The 20,688-nt window shown below is 38.4% G+C and overlaps 1 protein-coding gene across 1 annotated transcript; it reads right to left on the bottom strand.

Moving 5' to 3' along the window:
• Positions 1–6,722: 6,722 nt before the first annotated feature.
• LOC308433869 (flavin-containing monooxygenase 5-like) lies at positions 6,723–20,367 on the bottom strand (the record flags this gene model as incomplete). The annotated part of the gene is made up of 8 exons (XM_080933992.1): positions 6,723–7,086; positions 9,245–9,317; positions 11,873–12,222; positions 15,161–15,360; positions 16,730–16,872; positions 18,507–18,669; positions 19,056–19,244; positions 20,233–20,367. 8 exons carry the CDS (start codon positions 20,365–20,367, stop codon positions 6,723–6,725), a joined length of 1,617 nt encoding a protein of 538 aa, XP_080790118.1.
• Positions 20,368–20,688: the final 321 nt, after the last annotated feature.

Below are 20,688 nucleotides of genomic sequence, written 5' to 3'. Positions count from 1 at the left end.
TAATATATACACAGAGAACCTGGTGCAGATCCATGTAGGCCCTGGGAATGCTGCTGCTGTCTCTATGAGTTCATGAGTTGGCTCAATTGATTTAAGGGCCTGTTCTCTTGCTGTCCTCCATCCCCTCTGGCTGTTACAGTCCTTTTGCCTTTTCTTCCACAGGGTTTCCTTCTGTGATGGGGGAGGAATTTGATGGAGACATCCCATTTAGAGCTGTGTGTTCCAAGGTTGTTTTTTTGGTTCTGTCTGTTTCTCTCTCTCTCTCTCTCTCTCTCTCTCTCTCTCTCTCTCTCTCTCTCTCTCTCTCTCTCTCTCTCTCTCTCTCCCTTTTTTCCTTCATCCACCACCCCCTCTCTATTCCTGCTGTAATTTCTAACTGTGGATGGATCTCTGTATACAAATGAATCAAACTTCATTTACAAAAGTGTTACCTAATTAGAAGCTAGCTTTTGCAAAATTACTACAAAGCATAGACAAAATTAAGTTCTTTTTTTTACAACTTTATTTTAAAAAACAAAGATAAATGTACAGATTTTAAGCATTTTTTGCATAAAAGTATACAATACATTTTTGTCAGTACTTGGTTTTTTTTTTTAAAGGTTTGATAGTGTGATTACCATCTTACTAGTTACAATGAGCATAAAGTACATGTAAAACAAGATGTAACCTGGAAATCGTCAAAGTTTTCTTGGTGTGTAAAGATTTTTTTTTTTTTTTTTTTTTTTTTTACAATGAGCAAACAGTACATGTAATACAGGGTGTAACTCGGAATTTGTCAATGTGTTCTTGGTGGGTAAGGATTGAGCATGACTTTTTTTTGTTTTGTTTTGTTTTCTTTTCTTTTTTTTTCTTGGACTTCACACAGTCTGTGAGTTGTTTCTGGGGCAGTGCGAGCCTCTGGGGTTAGCATCCCACTATCAGTGACTGCATATTATGTCTGTTCTTTTGTGACTGGGTTATCTCACTCAGGATGATATTCTCTATATGCAGCCATTTTCTTAAGAATTTGGTTAAGTCATTGTTTCTGGTGGCTGAGTAGTATTCCATTGTGTAAATGTATCACAATTTTTGTATCCATTCATCTACTGAAGGACATCTGGGTTCTTTCCAGCTTCTGGCTATTATAAATAGAGCTGCTATGAACATTGTGGTGCATGTATCTTTGTTGTGTATTAAAGTGTCTCTGGGGTATATGCTCAGAAGTGGAATAGCTGGGTCTTCAGGTAGTACTGTATCCAATTTTCTGAGGTATTGCCAGACTGATTTCCAGAGTGGTTGTATCAGTTTACAACCCCACCAACAGTGGAGAAGTGTTCCTCTTTCTCCGCAACCTCGCCAGCATCTTGGTGGTATAGTGGTGAGCATAGCATTGACCTGTGTCGTTTTGTATAATGTTGTATCCCTTTGGCTGGTTGAAAAGCTGATCAGAAGAGAGTCCATACTCCTCACAGTTCTCAGTACAGTGCATCGAAGCAGGATGGTAATAAGATTTCTTCCTAAGCAGGACAAAGCGACAAGTGCCATTTTAAGGGGGGGGGTGTAGTTAGAAAATCTTGTTTAATGGAATTTCAATGAGTTAATAAATGATGACCACATTGATTACAAAGCAGATTTCCAATACTTTTCTCTTGTTAACTCATATCAGCTGTGACCTTTTATGTGAGCAAAAGGAGTACAGCCGTTTTGTAAGCCTAAAACATTAAATTAAATTTATTCAAAGCAAATGAAGAAAATAACAGGCAAGTCCGATCAAAAATCGAACTGGCCATTTGATGAATGCTATGGATAGTTTTTCCTGAATGAAAATGTGCACACACTGCTCACTTTAGGGGTTCATGTCAAACCTGAAGGCTGTGAAGCTAAATGTTTGTCTAGCAGTGCCCCTGCGTTTACCTGCCTAGAATTCTGATTTACAGATAAAGCTGGTGAGTGCTATGGCAGTATACAGACTGAAACGGGGGTTCCTACGTCTGAATAATAAAGTATGCAGATATAGAATGAGGAACACTAAATTCATATTAATCATTTCCTCCACAGGGAGGGGAAGCTAAGAGATGGGGTAAAATCAAAGACTGCCTCTTCAGCACATCTATGCTATTATTTCTTCAGCAACGGGTCAAGTGTACAGCACCTTGTACAAAGCTCAAGTCCAAGTGGATCAAAGACTTCCACATAAAGCCTGATACACTGAAACTAATAGAGGAGGAAGTGGGGAATAGCCTTGAACATATAGGCACAGGGGAAATTTTCCTGAACAGAAAAACAATGGCTTATGCTCTAAGATCGAGAATCAACAAATGGGACCTCATAAAATTGCAAAGCTTTTGTAAGGCAAAGGTACTGTCAATAGAACAAAACAGCAACCAACAGATTGGGAAAAGATCTTCACAAATTCCACATTTGATAGAGGGCTAATATCTAAGACACACAAAGAACTAAAGAAGGTAGATTCCAGAGAACCAAATCATCCTATTAAAAATGAGAAACAGCTAACCAAAAATTCTCAACTGAGGAATATTGAATGGCTAAGAAGCACCTAAAGAAATGCTCAACATCCCTAGTCATCAGGGAAATGCAAATTAAAACAACCCTGAGATTCCACTTCATACCAGTCAGAATGGCTAAGATTAAAACCTCAGGTGACAGCAGATGCTGGCATGGATGTGGAGAAAAAGGAACACTCCACTATTGTTGGTGGAATTGCACACTGGTACAAATACTCTGGAAAGCAGTCTGGTGGTTCATCAAAAAATTGGACATAGGGACTGCTCTAACATAACAAGGACACATGCTCCACTATGTTCATAGCAGTCTTATTTATAATAGACAGAAACTGGAAAAACCCATGATGTCTCTCAACAAAGGAATGTATACAGAAATTGTGATACATTTACACAATGGAGTACTGCTCAGCTATTAAAAACAGTGACTTCATGAAATTTGCAGGAAAATGATTGGAACTAGAAAATATCATCCTTAGTGAGATAGCCCAGTCACAAAAGAACACATATGGTATGCACTTCTTGAATTTTAGCCCAAAGGCTTAGAGCACCCAATATATAATTCACAGACCATATGAAGCTCAAGAAAAAGAAAGACTAAAATGTGCATGTTTCAGTCTTTCTTTGAAGGGGGAATAAAATATTCACAGGAGGAAATACAGGGAAAAAAGTAGAGCAGAGACTAAAGGAAAGGCCACCCAGAGACTCCCCTACCTGGGGATCTATCCCATATACAGACACCAAATCCAGACATTATTGCTGATGCCAGGAAGTGCTTGCAGACAGGAGCCTGATATGGATACCTCTTGAGAGGCTCTGCCAGAGCCTTACTGATAGAAACTAAAATACTTGCAGCTTACCATCAGACCAAGCACAGGACCCCAATGGAGGAGATAGAGAAAGAACTGAAGAAGCTGAACAGGTTGGCAACCTCATAGGAAGAACAACATTATTAACCAACCAGACACCCCAGAGCTCTCAGGGACTAATCTACCAACCAAAGAGTACACATGGGGTGACCTTAGGATCCAGCCACATATGTAGCAGAGGATGACATTGTCTGGCATCAATAGGAGGAGAGGTTCTTGGCTCTGTGAAGGCTTGTTTTTACAGTGTAGGGGAATGCCAGGGTGTTGAGGTGGGTGGGAAGAAGTGTGTAGATTGTTCTAAAGCTATTTGTATTTTAATGCTAATTCCAATTCCCCAAGAAGTGCTGCCTAGTCAAATACTCATGAGGTGACTTTATCTGAACCTTCCCATTTTAATTAGTAAAATAATGGAGAGCCAGTTACTGGGTGGGGTAAGGGAGGTGAAGAGAGAGGGCAGAGAGGAGAAGCCAGAGGAGAACCGAGGAAACTCCAAAATGGAGATCAAGAAAGAAGAACTGGATCCAGGTAGGCTTAATTGGCATTAAGTAGCTATCAACATAATAAGATTTTTATAGGTCTCACATCTCAAATAGAAGGGCAGTTTGTATCTTTGTCTATTTGATGCAACCTTATTGTGTAGATGGTTTGTGGATTGAGAACTGAATACATAAACCTGTATGTAAAGCTATCGAGCCTTATAGTTGTGTGAGTGTTGGGATTTGGGGTAAAGAAACACCTCAGGAAAGGAGTGAGACCCGGGTGGCAACTGGACTGAATGCCAGAGGTCATGTGCCAGATCTGTACTAGAAACAGGCCCACAGAGTGAGACTGTGGGGCCAATAAAGAGATAAGAATATTTTATTTTTTAAAATTTACTACAACGGAAGAGCATCCTCATAGAAGCAGGAGGAGTTGATGAGGGGAGAACCAGGAAAGGAAATAACATTTGAAATGTAAATCCATTAACTATCCAATTTTAAATGCTAAGAAAAAGAAAGAACTTTTAGTACAGCTTGAGATGAAAGATTATCTGTGATTTGCTGTTGGGTGTGGCTTTAAATATGGTCTACATGTATTCCATCTTACAGGCTTATTATCTTCAAGGAAGAAACCAGTGAGTAGTCCTGTTCATGGGGATTTGGGGAAGAAAAAAGAAAAATGTATTGACTTGCATCAAAGCTTTGCTCTACATCTAAGAGCAAATAATGTGTTCTGCTTCACTCAGTACTTGCTTTGGCGTTGACACAGATCCCATGTCATCAAAGGTCCAATGCAAAAGCCATATGTTGTGACTCTTCTTAATGAGGAGAAGCTGGACTGAGCACTCTTAGTTTAGTTTTTCCTCAGCACATTGTAGCTTGTGGCAGTTTATGGGGTAGATTTATAGGTTCAAATGCTGTAGCTCAGTAAAATGATTCTCTGTAAAAGGTCCACATTGCTTAAAGATTATAGCCTTGACATCCTTAACTGATGATGGTAATAATGCAAAACATGCAAGAAGAAGTCTGAGCTCATACTGCTCTGATGCCCAGTGTGAAATCAAGAACAGAATTTTATATAAAGAGAATTTGAAGATCTCCTGTGTGGTCCCTTCTCCACACTACTGTATGCCAGGTACTTGAAACTCTACCAGCCATTTGAGATGGGTTTGAGGCTTCACTAAACAAAAGCCATTGAGGAGGCACACAACCTGTATTCCTGGAGCTTTCTTTCTGGCTTGCAAGGAGACTCTACCAGATTCCCCTCTCATTGGATATTACTTATAGCTTTTATAACCTTGGAGCAGGGCCTAGTGAGTGCCATTCTTTTCAGGAACTTCCCATGTCTTGCAAATTTCATTGTCTTCGGTGTTAAAGAGCAAGCATTGCTTCTAAGCACTTCCTTCCCACCTCCATTCAGGGAGGAAATTTAGATTTCCAGAAAACAGCCCCACAACAGACAGGCTAATGGCTGATGGAGAACTGCTTCACAGTGAATGGTCTCTGCAGTCCTAATGTTCTGGAGCATCAAGACCAAGGCTGTCACAGTTGATATATTTACTAAAGTATATGGTCATTTCTTAGAAAAGTCTCCCATTGAAACATCTTCCTCATCTTAGTACATACACCATTATGGAAAATATGTTTTTTAAATTATTTTTTGGAAATCCTCAAGTTTACAAAAGGGCTGAAAGATTAGTGCTATGAACAGTTGTACAACTTTTAACCAGAATCAGTCTGTAGAAATTCTGTTCTAGCATTTGCCTGTTGTGTCTCTTGCTCTGTCCCTGTCATTCTCTCAGCTGCAGATAAACTTGAACACATACTGCAAATAAAAAGTCCACATCATGGTACTTAACTCTTACTTTTGCCTATCTCTTACAAATAGAATATTCTGCTGCATAAACATAATGCTATGATACCACTCAGTATCACCATTAATTCAATATGACCATGTATATATTAAAATGTCTTCATTTATGTCAGAATTGTCATTTAGTGTTCAGATATTTTCATTGATCATCATAGTGCTACAGTCTTTTTTATTTTGAACAGAGCTAAGATTTACTGGGTGGGAATGCTGAGTTTTTTTTCTCTTTCTTTCTCATTTTCTCAGGTTGTTCCTTAATTCCATTCATGCTAAACATCCCAGCGGCAGCATGAGATATCAGCTCCTAGTGCATCATATCAGGACCTGCAATGTGTCAGGTCGACTGGTAGCACTTTTACAAATGGTGCTGTTTGATTAAGTGGTAAGTTGGTGACCATCACCTCTTTCTGTTGAGAAATCTCAGGCACTGCCCAGTGGCTGGCACTGGCTTACAGTCCCAGCATGTGGTAGTAAAAGATATGAACATGGGGTCATCCCAGACTGCTTGTACACTGAGACAGAGTCTTAAAACTAAGAATCAACCAACCAACCAACCAACCAAACAAACAAACAAACAAACAACAAAACAACCAACCAACCAAACAAACAAACTATTTCTTCAAACAGCTATGATTTTCTAGGGGGTCAGAATGGGAAAGAAACTCTGAGATTATCAAATGTACTTTTAAGGTTTATTGCTAAACAGTCTCTGAGGTTTTAATAAACCAAATTCATTCCACTTTTAATTATTCTTCATGGACATGTTACATGTAAACTTCTCAAATTATTTCAAGTTACATTTGCAATAAAATGCTAATAAACAGACCTTCTCAACCTCTCCTTATTAAGTCATTGTTTGAGTACTTCTGTGTGCATTTGAAAATCCAGTTGTAAAAATTGCTTAATAAACATGTTTCCCCTTATGCCTACTGATCTTAAGATATATGGCTTAATTGAGAATAGTTTACTTTCTAGCTGCATATACATCTGGGTCAATATGAGGTTAGTGACTTTTGATATGCATGATAACTAATATAGAAATAAAGAAAAAAACCACAACACAAACACTTCTGATCCAGAAAAGAGGAGACATGGAAGCCCGAGAGCTTTTGAGCACACGGGTTCTCAGGGGCTTGAGCATCCTTTCTCTCTGAGTGAGGATGGCTGTCCGAGCCCCGGCCCATTTCCTTGGCCCCTGTAGACGGTATTGGTAGGAGGTGCAAGGACCACAGAAAATTTCCTTGGCCAGCTTTGCATCCCAGAAGAGGAAAGAGACTAGGTTGGGTTTGACACCTATCTCAGAAGCAATTTCATCCATGTAGTCGATGAACTGTACTCGGCGAGAGTGGTTGAAACTTTTTGTAGAGCTGAAGTGGGAACAAAACACAGCAAGCATCAGATTTCAGTCACCATTGTCCTAGAGTTTCTAGTACAATTTGCATTTATTTGCTTCTTTGATGTTTTACACTTTTCAGATCTTAATTTAATATATTTTCCTCAACTCCCTTAGGCACACCATGATCTCTTAACACATGATGTAAATCTCTGAGGATTTTAAAGTCCCCACATAACCAGCAGAGTTACTGGCATATGTAAAAAGGAATGACATCTTACGTCTGGATTTTCCTTGTAGATACAGAATCCAGTTCCATCGTATGAATTACATTACCAAGGAGTATGTAAGTCACAGTGTATGAAACTCCATTGCTTGCTTCATGATTCCAAACTGCATAAACTACCTTCTTCGTGTACTAATTCTGTATACAATTCTTCCTTTGGATATTCATAGATAACTATAAGTTACTATCTACTTTTTTGTAATTTTTCAAATAATTGAGAATTAAAAGCCCCTTTGCAAGCAGGCATAATGGCCCATAGTGGTAGTCCCAGGACTCAGGAGGTCAAGGAAAAATAATCACGATAAGTTCAAGGTCAGTCTGGGCTATGCAGTGAGTTCAAGGCTAGTTTAAGCTATGACATGAAGCCTTATCTCAAAACAAAAGGATATCAAACAAGAAAACACTCTGTTAAGTTATCCCTGGGTAAAAGAAACACAAATAGGAAGTGCCTCAATTAAAAAAAAAATTAGAACTTTTCACAATGTTGAGAGAAGATAAATTTGTATCATTCTAGATAAACATCATAAAAAGTAAATAAAAGTATCCAAGAAAGTTAGTAATAAATTTAATAAGGCTAAGTAAAGCAGTACTAAAGCATTTATGACCAAATTGGTGGGCTAGGGGGAGGAATGGTCATCATTGAACTCACCTAGCTGTGAACCTTAGCGACTGTCAGTACCAACCTACCAGGCAAGCCCTGTCCACCTGCACAGCAGCAACAAGACTGGTAAGGGAGCAACCAACCACCCTCTGATTGGATCTGAGGCCTGCTCCACTGGAGGAAATGCATGCCTCCTCCTATCAATCCAGTCCTAACTCCTTGAGTGAAGAGTTTCGAGGTGATAGGAGAGAATTTACTACTTTGTAGTTATACCTGTGTGACTCCAAACTGTCTTCTAAATATTTGTGTATTAGACAAATACCGCTACTCTCAGCTTTGACGGAGCAGTTTCTCTTTGTAACAAGTGGTGAATTCATGACTCCTGGAGAGCAAGCAATGCCTAAGCGCTCAACCCTAAGCAGGGTATTTGGATCACCCCTCTAAGGCTTAGGGAATACCAAGAAGGAACAGAAGAGAAACCAGATTAACCAGATGACAAAGAGAAAAGTTGCAGATGGCTATTTTTTGGGTATGGTGCACACTTCTTTGCTCTGTTTTTTTAAAAATTATTTTTTTAAAAAAGAACAAACACAAGGCTACCTAAGAGAACTTTCATGCAAGCATATGATGTATTTTGAGAACACAACCCCTGACCTTCCTACCTTTCCTTTCTCACCCTATTGTTTCCTCTAGTTACCCAGATTACTTTGTTCCTATTTCCATACTGCTAGCACACACGATTGTATAAATCGGCACTGTCTTGTACCAACAAATGAGAGAAAAGTTCAATATAACACCTTCCTCATTTATGTCTAGATTCTTTCAAATGGCATACCTTCTTCTTGATTAGGGCTAAAGACTCTATTGTGAACATAATACACATTTTCACTTTATTCTTCTGGACACCTGCATCCTGTCTCTAACCTAGCTACTGTAGCTAGGGGTGGCAATACCTACCGATATGCAGTTTGATTCCATGATGTATTGGCCTAGAGTCTTTGGGTAGATACTAAGAAGTGGTGTATCTGGTAGTACAGGTTTAGGGTTTTTTAAACCTCTATTCTTATTTCCACAGTGAATTGATATTCTACTTATTGTGTAGATTTGGTGTTCTATGGTTACTTAACATATCATGTCAGATTTAGTTTCCATAATTAGACCCATGTGAAAAATGTCTACATGATGTCACTGAACTAAAACTATTATATTAGGGTTCAAGTAGGTGCTAACTATATAAAAAGCAAAAATCAATTATTTCCCTCTGAACGAGTTTTATGTATTTTAACAGAAAATTAGTCTCCGTACCCTTTGGCCATTGTTTGCTTCTTTCTGTTGATGTCGGCCATCATGGCTCTCCTTGAGGGCAACTTTTGTAGTCCTGAGAAAACAATATATAAACATTGGAGGGTTGACATGAGGACCAAGGTACACACATAAACGAAAATCATGGGTTTTAAATAGAATGAAATTATCAGACCTCTCTAAAATCATCAAAGCTTCATGTTTAAAAATTCTAAAGGAAGTTAATTTCTTTTATGCCACTATGCCCAGGGTGTCATTTATGGGATATATGTATTTAAATATATAAACAGTGTTTATATGTATCCTCAGCACCCCTGGACACAATGAATGCCTTCAAGATATTTCTTATTGTCTTTCAGTGGTCCTCAACCCAAACTGGGTCCTGACTCAAAGTTTCATGTATTTGAACATTGACTAGTATTGTGCTTACATCCCAGATGCATCTTTTCTGTCCTTTGAGTTGAGAACAGCCCTTTGTTTTCATTGTGGCTCCAAAAAGTATACACTGATGGAAAAGACACTGAACTGAGACAACTACAACATTGAAAGGAGAGTAAGTAATTGCAGATGGAAATTGTGTATGTATGGATGTGTCATGGACAAAGAAGATACAACACACAGAAGGTTAAATTATGCATGACAGACAAGACCAAGAGGAGCAGACATGATGCTCAGAGACTGTATGCCTTGTGGCTTCAACAGGTGTCAAATGGTATTAGTATCTTCAAAAATATGACAAACACACAAGTCTCCTCAGATGTTTCAAACAGGAGTGTGCAAAACATGAAAGGAACAGAACTGGAGAATTGAAAGTTCATGTAGCACTTTAAATTGCTAATGTACTTGTATACATACATTGTAAAACATCACTCGTTCTTCTACGAATAGAACAAATGAAAAGGAACACACTCAGTGAAATACATGTGTGTTCTTATCCATGTATCAGTTTTCATAATAATTCCAAGTGTCCATTAGTATAAAATAAATTGTATGTATAAATATATGCATTTATATGCACATATGTGTATACATATGTATACATATATTCCATATTTATAGATTGAGTGGATAAGAATATGGAGTGCTATATATTAAATGAAAAAAATGACTGTAAAACAAGGATTCATTTGACAATATTGTGTTAAGAGGAAGCCAGACATCACACAGTGAATAGTCTCCCAGCATTCCTCCTTCAGTTCCTTCAGATTGTTATGTTCTACTACCCACCCCACTATATTTTAACTCGTGGTGAGACTAGAAGTTCCCATTTATCTTTCTTGTGCACATTTCATTTTGGCCAAGCCTTTCTCCACCCACTTGTTTTCTCCACCCATAACTCTCCACTTTCTGCTTGAACTGTCCTGTTCCCAGGATTCATATAATCTATGATTGGATTTGCACAAAGAAAAAAGATTATAACTGCCTGAAAGTATCAGAAATGAGCATTGTTTTCTTTGGTGATAGTGGAGAAAGGTGAGGCTAAAAATTCATGAAGAGGGAGTTTCTGAATTTTTAGTTATTCCATTTGTTTTTAATCTACCTTGTAGTTGAATAGTTGTATGTGTATTTGATTTGTGAAAATTGTTCAGTGCATGATTTATGTGCTTTTGTGTGCATATATTATATTAAAATAGTTTTTTTGGATAAATTTGCTTTACCAAAAGACAATTTGATATAAAGAGAAGACCTGAAGTACAAGAAACAGTGTAAGAAAATTGTGTAACTATTTTCTCATATGGTCATTATCATTATCCATCTAATGGAAGTCAGCAAAGACAATATATTCATCAGGAAAATACAGAAAACAGAAACATAGAGCTATACTGTAGAGCTTTGAATAAGCATCAAATGGGTTCACCTGAAACTTCAGAAAATAATTGGCATTAGAGAAGTTGCAGGAGTCACTATTTCCACTTCACCATGGATACATTTTTAAATCCCACACAGGGAATCGCCATATCAACGAATGCTGAGGTCTTAGCAAGGACATCCGTCAGTGTGTCAGACTCTGAGGAGGAATAGTCCTCATGAGGAAGAATCCTGACTGCTCATTAAATGAAGTACAGAAAACTTGGTCAGGTTTATTTGGAGCCTTGAGGTGAAGGTTGTATGTGATTCAATCTCAGACACTGCCAGGCAATTTCCTCCCATATTGGCCTTGATTTTATTCTACTGGCAAATGTGTTTTGCTTAGACTCATCACTTTGGGTAATTATTTGGGAAACATATTGAGAATATGAACCACCCACGTGGAGTTGATTACTACATTTCTGAAATGTGTCCCAGGTGGTTCATCTCTTGTTTGTTTTCCTACTTTAGACCATCATTTCTGTGTCCATAAAACCTTACTCCAAATTAGTTTTCTGCTAAAAAGAAACAGACAAGTGGACAGTTACATCAAACCATACACTTATTATGATTTTCTTAGTTTCAAAATTTTCATACTCTGTGTTTTCAGTTTTAATAGAATTCACTTAAAAATGAAGTATCAACCTTCTGAGGAACCCAAGGCAGAAATTTCAGATAATTTATTAGAATGAGAGAAATCAACAGAAATATAGACCTCTGTGTTACTTTTAAATAACAGAGAATATGTATAATATCTATATTCATGGGAAGACAAGTACATACCTGTGAACACACGCACAGCCCATCGGCTTTGGAGCTCAGATGTGGGAATGATAGCTCCTGCTGGCTGGAGGATTCCAATGAAAGCTAGAGTTGGCTTCTCTAGCTCAGGAGGGAAGACATATTTAAACATGGAGTACTGGCTGTCTAGGATTTCTGAGTCATCACTCAAGAAAGGGAATGACAATGTATAGCCTGTGGCAAAGATGACCACGTCTATGTTCTCCTCGGTTCCATCCTCAAAGATGGCCGTTGTTGAGGTGAACGCTTTAACATTTGGTTTTATCTTCACTTTTCCAGTCATGATGCAAATTGGCAGGTCATCACTGAGAACTGTTCTCTGGTCAGAAATTCTGTGTGTCAAGAGATAAGTATATAACTTCTTAATAGAAATGTAGTCGCATAGGCAAAAGCTATGGAAAATGTTGCATAGCTTCAACAATTTTTATTCTGCTCTTGGAAGGCAATATAGATCATTAGTAAGAACTGCTTGTCTGGTTTAGAACTGAACCGTGATACTTGTTTAGTCTCTTACCCAGAAGAAGACCTTGGACAAGTCATGAAACATTTTGATGTAATTTTCCTAATTGTAGAACTGTAAGGAATGTTATAATACCAGATCAGATTTGTTAATACATATTAAATGTCTTTAGATAATAATATTTTTCAAGGAATAAGGTGTGTTAGTCATTATTGAGTCAGAAACTCTCTGTGTAGCCCTGGCTGGCCTGGAGCTCCCTTTGTTGCTCAGGCTTCTTTTTAACTGATAGAAGTCTGCCTGCCTTTCCCTCCCAAGTGATTGGATTAAATGTGTGTTAATTTTGCTGTATTTATTTACTATTGATACAATGTAAGTCAGTTGACATTAATTAGTAATTAGTAGTTTATTCATTTCTTGATTTTTTTTCTTTTTTTTCATTTCTTGATTTATTACATTTATTTATTTAGTGATGTGTGTGTGTGTGTGTGTGTGTGTGTGTGTGTGTGTGTGTGCATGAGTGTGTACTTGTGAAGATGTGGAGGTCAGAAGACAACTTGTGGAAATGATTCTCTCTTTCTACCGTGTGGGTTCCAGTTTCAGGCTTGGTGGCCAGTGCCTTTACTTGCTGAACTATCCTGCTAGCGACGGTTGCTAATATTTTTTTAATTTATTTATTTTATAAAATATTAACATAGCTCATAAAATTTGTTACATAATAATAGATGATGCATACATGATTTTTTTTTTTCTTTTTTCTAAGAAGGACTGGGGCTTCCACATTTGGGCCTTCCTTCTTTTTGAGCTTCATAAGATCTGTGAGTTGTTTTGTGGGTATTCAGAGCTTTCTGGGGCTAGTATCTAATTATCAGTGAGTACATACCATGTGTGTTCTTTTGTGCCTGGGTTACTTTACTCACGATATTCTCTAATTCCTTCCATTTGCCTAGGAATTTCATAAAGTCATTGTTTCTAATAGCTGAGTAGTACTCCATTGTGTAAATGTACCACACTTTCTGTATCTATTCCTCTGTTGAAGGACATCTGGGTTCTTTCCAGCTTCTGGTTATTATAAATAAGGCTGCTAATATTTTTAAAGACCTAGAAGGTACATCTGTAACATTTAAGAATAACTCTTGTGTGAGAATGTTTGTGACCAGTGACACTGCGACCTTTGGTCAATTTCAATTGAAGGTTTGAGTTATGAATTAGTATCAGGGCGTCACATTCTTCTGTCAGTTTATTAGTACAAAAGCAATATTATTAAACATGTCTTATAGATTCTGAATAATTCCTCCCTAAAAAGGATTGAAGTTATACAAATTACCTTGGTTCAGAACAAAACTAAGTTTGCATACTTCCAGATATCTATTAATATTGATTTTCTGTTTTCATTAATTCAAACCTTTATTATATTTTCCTGGAATTAAACAATTTTATTTATTTATTTATTTTTATTTATTTATATGTGTGCCTATTAAGCATGTTGCAGTGCCTGTGTGGAGGTCAGAGAGTAACTTGTGGGAGTCAGTTCTCTCTCACTGTCATGTAGATTCTAGGAATCAAGTTCTGGTCATCAGGGTTGGGAGCAGGTACCCTTACCCACTGAGCCATCTCTCCATCCATAGGATTTGAAATTTTAATATGGTGAGCTACTTAGGATTAAAAGGAAATGGGACCAAGAGTAGATATATGGGTGATACCAAGTCTTATGGTGGGAAGAAGAAGGAGGAAGAGGAGGAAGAGGAGGAGGAAAAGGAGGAAGAGAAGGAGGAGGAGGAGATAGTGGAGGAGAAAGAAGAGGAGGAGGGGAAGAAGAAGGGAATAAGAAAGGAAGAGAAGAGAAAGAAGAAGGGAGATGAGAGAGAGGAAGAGGAGAGGGGAGAATGGAGAAGGAGCGGAAGGAAAAGGAGGAGAAATAGAAGATGCAGACACAGATGCTGAACCAGAAGCAGAAGCAGCAGAGGGAAAGTGCTCACAAAGTCATAAGAAACAGGGAAGGCAGATATGGGATCAGAGGACTGGATAGGACCTGAGAACTGGCTGGTGTTGTGTGAGGTGAAAAAAAAGAAAGCTAAGGATTCTCAAGTACAGAATGAGTTTTAGAAAGTTGTCTATAAACATTGCAATTTTCAGTGTTAAGGGCTGCCTTGGATGAGGCTGGTAGTCACACAAATGGGATAAGACAAAAGTCAGTGCAGGCGAAGGGGTCAAAGGGCATGAGATTGCTGTATATGGATAGTGCGTGGTCTCGGTCGATGGTGGGTTTGAAGGTAAGCGTGCAATCGGAGTTCTTAATGTAGAGAGTGAACACACAGTAGCTCACAGAGGATGGTGAGAAAGCAGGAGTGAGTGGCATGAATTTCAAATAAGTCAAGGTTTTGAAGTTTTCCTTCCCCATCTGTACAACTCTCTGGTCTCAATGCAGTGGTTCTCGATCTGTGGGTTACAACCGCCCCTCCTAGGGGTGACATATCAGATACCCTGCATACCGGGTATTTGCATAAAGATTCATAATAATAGCAAAATTAAAGTTTTGAAGTAGCAACAAAAATAGTTTCATGGTTGAGAGTCAGCCACCATGACACAAAAACCTGTCACAGCGTTAGGGAGGTCGAGGATCACTACATTAATGGGACCATAAAGAAACTTCAGTAGGAAAGAAATAATTTAAATATTCTCCATAAAATCAAATGCCATGTGGAATTAATGGTATTGATACTCCCATTTAGGTACTTATAGATTACATATTTAATTGACTTGCCTAGTTCAGTTACTCAAAAATATTGTCTGCTTCAAAATTTCAACTTTACCTGTGTTGGGGTCTCAGTCCGTAATTGGCATGGTTAAACCTCAAATTTAACTTCTTCTCCATATGTCTGTTGATCAGGAATCTGGGGAAGACCTTTTGGACAGCTCTATTATAACGAGTGAAGAGTGAGGCGTCCATGGGGTACCCATGGTCCCAAACTCGATTCCATATCCACGTCCCTTGTCTTGTGCTGAGTAAAACCTTCAAGAGAGGAATGGTGGTCTTGTGAGTATTTAGCTGCTAACCAGATCCTCAGAGGTTTTTGCTGTTGGCTGGTATTTTGTTTGTTTTAGGTTTTAAGTTTTCAAGTAATGGAATTAACTTCTCACATTGCTTTGTTCCCCTTGCCTTCTTTTCTCTGCCCCTAATTGAGCCTAGGTGGGAAAGGATGTACCTAATACTGCAGAGACTTATTGCCCCAGGAAAGGGAGATCCATGTGTGTGTAGGTGGGAGTTGAGTGGTGGGTGGGTGTGGGGAGAGCTGGGGAGAAGGGGTGGGGGTTGGGAAGGTGGGAGTGGGGCTGGGGATGTGGAGTACTCTCTCATAGAAAAAAGGGAGGGAATATGGGGTGAAGAACTATTGGTAGGATGACTGGAAATTGGGGAAACATTTAGAATGTAAATAAATAAAACAATTTTTAAAAAGAATGAAATATATAAAGACACGACCAACAACAATGTAGAAGATCCACTTACTGAAAGTCATTTCAATTAACTTAATGTTTGTCACGGACCTACTAGCCTTGTGACGTTTGCTTCCGCTATACTAAATGTCTGGAGTATCTGAGGTCCCAAAACATAGAGAAACCCCACATTGCATTGAGTGTTAGAAGCTAGTATTCAGATTCCACATGAGCTCTTTCAGTTGAAATTGCCAAGAGATGGAGAAGCACATGAATAAAATGTTTGGGATCAAAACAAAAATCAGGTAGAGAAATCATAGTGAAATTCACTCACTTTCACAACTGGAAAAACCCTAACAAAATGTTTGCAGTGAAAAAAAAATATCTCTTGATAAATATTTTGGTCTATTGTGTGTTATTTAACAGAGACCTTGAAAAGAAAGTATTTTTTATGGATGTTACAATCACTAGTGTGATGTCCTTGTCAACTTGTGTGAATGCCCTTCCGTGCTCTTTAGGAGTCAGCAACAGTCCCTGCAGCAAAATTTGTTTGCTCACAATCCTTGGGAAATGGTTGAATACAGACCAATAGTATATTTTAAATACTCAGATTTCTATACATCAACTGCTCTTTAAACTTCATTTCTAATATGAAAACAGTATCTTCTGTAAGATTCACTTCATTCTGCCATTTCTCATTTAGCTACCTGTAATTTATTTTAACTTTTCTGACTTTTGTTGGATTGCTTCTTCCCATAGACCAGTGCATTATGGACCAGGAGTATTGCTTCTTTGGAATTCTGTGCTCTCTTCTTCATATTTAGTCAGCAGAAAAACACGCCCTTGCAACCCAGATATGGCTGCTAAAGTCAGAGGGATTCTAGAATCACAGTCTCTGCAGGTATCAAAGTTACACCTAAGAGCAAAATCAGGATATGACACCAAACCTGTTGAGCAACCCTGCTGATTTCGCTTGCCATATCTACTCCAGAATTCCCAATGCCAATCACAGCCACTCTCTTCCCCACAAAATTTCCCGGGTGCTTGTACTCCCCGCTGTGGAGACAGCTGCCTTGGAACTCCTTTATTCCTGCAAAGGAAGAATTAATCCCTCAAGTCACAGCAGAAGTGGCAAACATCACTTGGTTAATTTCATTCCTAAACTTGAAGTTTATGTTATCTCGTTCTCTTTTTTGCACTTAGACTTTATACAACTATCACAGAATATTGTCCTCCAAGGAACAAAGCATTCAACAGCAGTGACTATATGGCCAAGACCAAAATCAGAGCAGAGCTTTTAAAGTATTTGATAAAAATGTCCTTTTAAGATTTACTCTGTGTGTTAACTCTTTGTCACTTTAGAGTGTCATTGTATTTTTTTTTAAATTTTCTACTCAAAGATATGAGACTGTTTCTTCACACTTCATAACTCTTTGAACATCCACAACTTTTTAGCAAAGTACTGGTGTTATTCAGAAGGAACCAAATGCTAGCCACACATTCAGTTTTAAAGTCCTGAGAGCCCAGAAGCACTGAGAATGGTAGTGGTTTCATGTCTGTATTTTATATAACCCAGGATAATCTGAGATGCTAGTATATAGTTAATATCAAGTTACTGGTGAGATTCTTTATGTGCTCTTACTGTGTTTTCTAAGTGTGCTGAATATTTTACAAAGGAAGCATCTTAATTTTGTGGCCTTTCTGTATTATCTGCTCTCCAGCGACATCTGGCTAGTGGTCACTCATTACTCTCAAAAACATGAGCATGGGCTACTACAAGTGTCAAGACATTCCAGAAAAGTGACACTTTGAAAATTATAATTGCCATAAACTGTAAAATCCCATGATGCATAATCTGTCATTCATTCATTGAGTGTTCCAAAGACTTCTAAAATATCTTCACAAATCCTACTTCTGCTGTTTTGTTCAGGGTTCATCATCATTGTCTCCAAAATGGACTGTTTAAAGTCTTTATTCCTGGTGCTTCTGATTCAACCATCTTCCCCTATTAATGTTTTACATATCTGCAGGACTGATTATATATTTGTTTCTCTTGCATGTATATGCATACATGGGTGAGCATGAATGCACATGTGCATGCACACGTGTGCAAATGTTCGTGAGCACACGCACATGCGCGCGCACACACACATACAAGCACACACACACACACACACACACACACACACACACACACACACACACACACAGAGAGAGAGAGAGAGAGAGAGAGAGAGAGAGAGAGAGAGAGAGAGAAATGCTTTTCCATTAACTCTAATATGCTTCTCCTAGGCACTCCAAGTGTGGTCCAACCTCTGAGCTCTTTCCAGGATTACCTATCTACTGGCTTTCCTCCACTGTTTTCTCGTTCATGAAAGTCTTGCTTGGACTTAGTTTGTCTGAGGAACTCTGGTTTTCAGTTATGTCTTTACTTCTGTTGTTAGATATTTCCTGACTGTTCTATGAACTTATGATGCCCCCTCTTATGTCTTCTCTATATAAACACTGCTTGCTCTCCAGTGCCTATGGCAGCAGAGGCATCAAGATATTCAGAATTCTAAGATTCTCTCTCTCTCTCTCTCTCTCTCTCTCTCTCTCTCTCTCTCTCTCTCTCTCTCTCTCTCTCTAGCTCTCTCTCTCTCTCTCTCTCTCTCTCTCTCTCTCTCTCTCTCTCTCTCTTCCTCCCTCCCTCCCCCCTCACACACACACACATTAGAGAAATACCTTCAAAGTCTTTTAAAGGAAAGTGCTTCTCAGCGTAGTGACCACTGCAAACCATTATCCCATCAAAAATGTAGGTTTTCTGTGTCCCCTTGGCCTCTACCACCACGTCCCATTGACCAGAGGATGAAAAATCAGGGCGTTTCTTTATACTGCACACCTTTGTCTAGGAAACAAAGAACAAGCCTGAGCTCTAGTCCACTTTTATCCTTTATTTTCCATGTAGAACTCTGTTAAGTAGCTCTAACACATGACTCTTAGGTGGTTAGCAATTGTGTGCATATAAAGTTCCAAAAATGATCACTTCCCAAATGCCACAGCTCATTAAAGCGCGTTATGGCATTGGCTTTATTTCCTAGGATCTGTATATATTTACTTTACAAAATGAATGAAAGATTAGAATTTGGGTTCATATGGTGGGTAGATAAGACAAACACTGGTGAGCTCGGGGGAGATCCAGGTGGGTAATGCAGGCTGAAACTGTGCCCAGCTGGCTGTGTGTGGACTTTGCCTTGAGCAACATGCAGGTGGTGGGTGGGTTTTACTCCTTACCTGGAACTGGATGTGTTTCATGAGCCCGAAGTGACTGGCATACATCCTGAGATACTCCATCATTTTGGAGTTGTGCATGAAGTTGGGGTAGTGGTCAGGGATGGGATAGTCGCTGAAGGCTGTCATCTCCTTGGATGTATTGCAAGTTAAAGATTTGTATATCCCGAGATTTTCACTTTTTGATGTCTCCTAAAGGAAACAAATTGACCCTTGGATTCGGGAATGTGATAGAGAATGAGAACTGAGGGGCTTGGTCTGCTTTTCATTGAAAAGTTATACCTTTGTTCTCTGGTTTTGTGATGGTATTCAGTGGGATGAGACCAGTAGACTCATTTACTAATTGGGGTTTCATTTATATGATTCTATTTGTAGTGCCTGATTCTGTAGTAGCAATGATTATTTTAGACCAGAAAAGAGTTAACAGGTGCCAAGAATGCACATAACACAAGCCAAGTAACATTAGAAAAACAACACAAACAAACTACCAATGGGCAAAAATCTGTCTCACAACTGAGGGAATTTTGTTTAAGAGAATGTATTAGAGAATAAGATGCTTACATGATTTGGGCTTAAAATACATTAAAATATAAAGAAATAATAATAACAACAACGAGATAAAAGCGAGGAATTAATAAGAACTGCTCTTAATGGTCTTATATCATGTTTCAGTCAAACACCCCCAAGTTAAGACTCCCATTCACCCTTCTAACTCCTGCAGACACTGAGATAGGCCCCATCGGCCCAATCCTTTAAGTGACTATACATGACTTTGTAAGCAAGTACACCTTTCTCGGTAGGGACATGTTTCCCCAGTATCTAATAAACAACACAAAACAACATATAGGACAATTTGCAATACAGAAGAAAGTGTCACAACTAAGAACAAGTTTGTTGGAGGCAGAAAAGCTGTTTGCCTGCTCTTTGAGTTTCAGAGCTCTTAGGCAAAATTTGTGTATCAATATCCTAAACATTATATGTGGGGTTGTCAGGAACACAAAATCAAATAGGACTGTGTATGTCCCATGAGACATTTCAAATTTATTGAAAGATTTATCACTAATTTGAAAAGTACACTTAAGGGACAATTTATGTTCTCCGAGTTTTATTTCTGAGTTGGATAGAAGCAACTCCCATAAACACAAATAATGTTATGTTCTGAAAATATTTATAAAATTACCTCATATTTCCACAGTCCTCCGATGTCACTCCTCTTTTCAAAACAGGTAGGTTCTAGTCCCTCCTCCAAACAGCACTTAATGGCGCCTAGTCCGCTGACCCCTGCACCAATCACTGCAACTTTTTTTATCCCCATGGTTTCTTGAATTAAGAAGAATTATTTCAGTGTGGTTTTGAGCAATAATGCCAAGGTTCATCAATGTGTTTGTATCCAACCCCCTTCATTTTAGCATTGACAGATTCGCGGCTACAACTTTCACTGCTTTTATTATGCCTTATATTATCTTAGCATATATACTCTAATTCCATACTATATAACTTTTTTCTTCATTTCAGAACATTACACACCCATATATTCAAACAACAGAAGGAAAGATCTTCTTAAATGCACATTTCTCTTGAATATACAGAGGTTTTTTTCCCTTGTAATTATTCCCCGAAACAACAGTGTCTAAAT

Source organism: Micromys minutus (genome assembly GCF_963924665.1).
Source record: "Micromys minutus genome assembly, chromosome: 1".
Taxonomy (NCBI): Eukaryota; Metazoa; Chordata; class Mammalia; order Rodentia; family Muridae; genus Micromys; species Micromys minutus.
The sequence above is the reverse complement of the archived record's forward strand: the minus strand, read 5'-3'. Positions and strand labels throughout refer to the sequence as shown.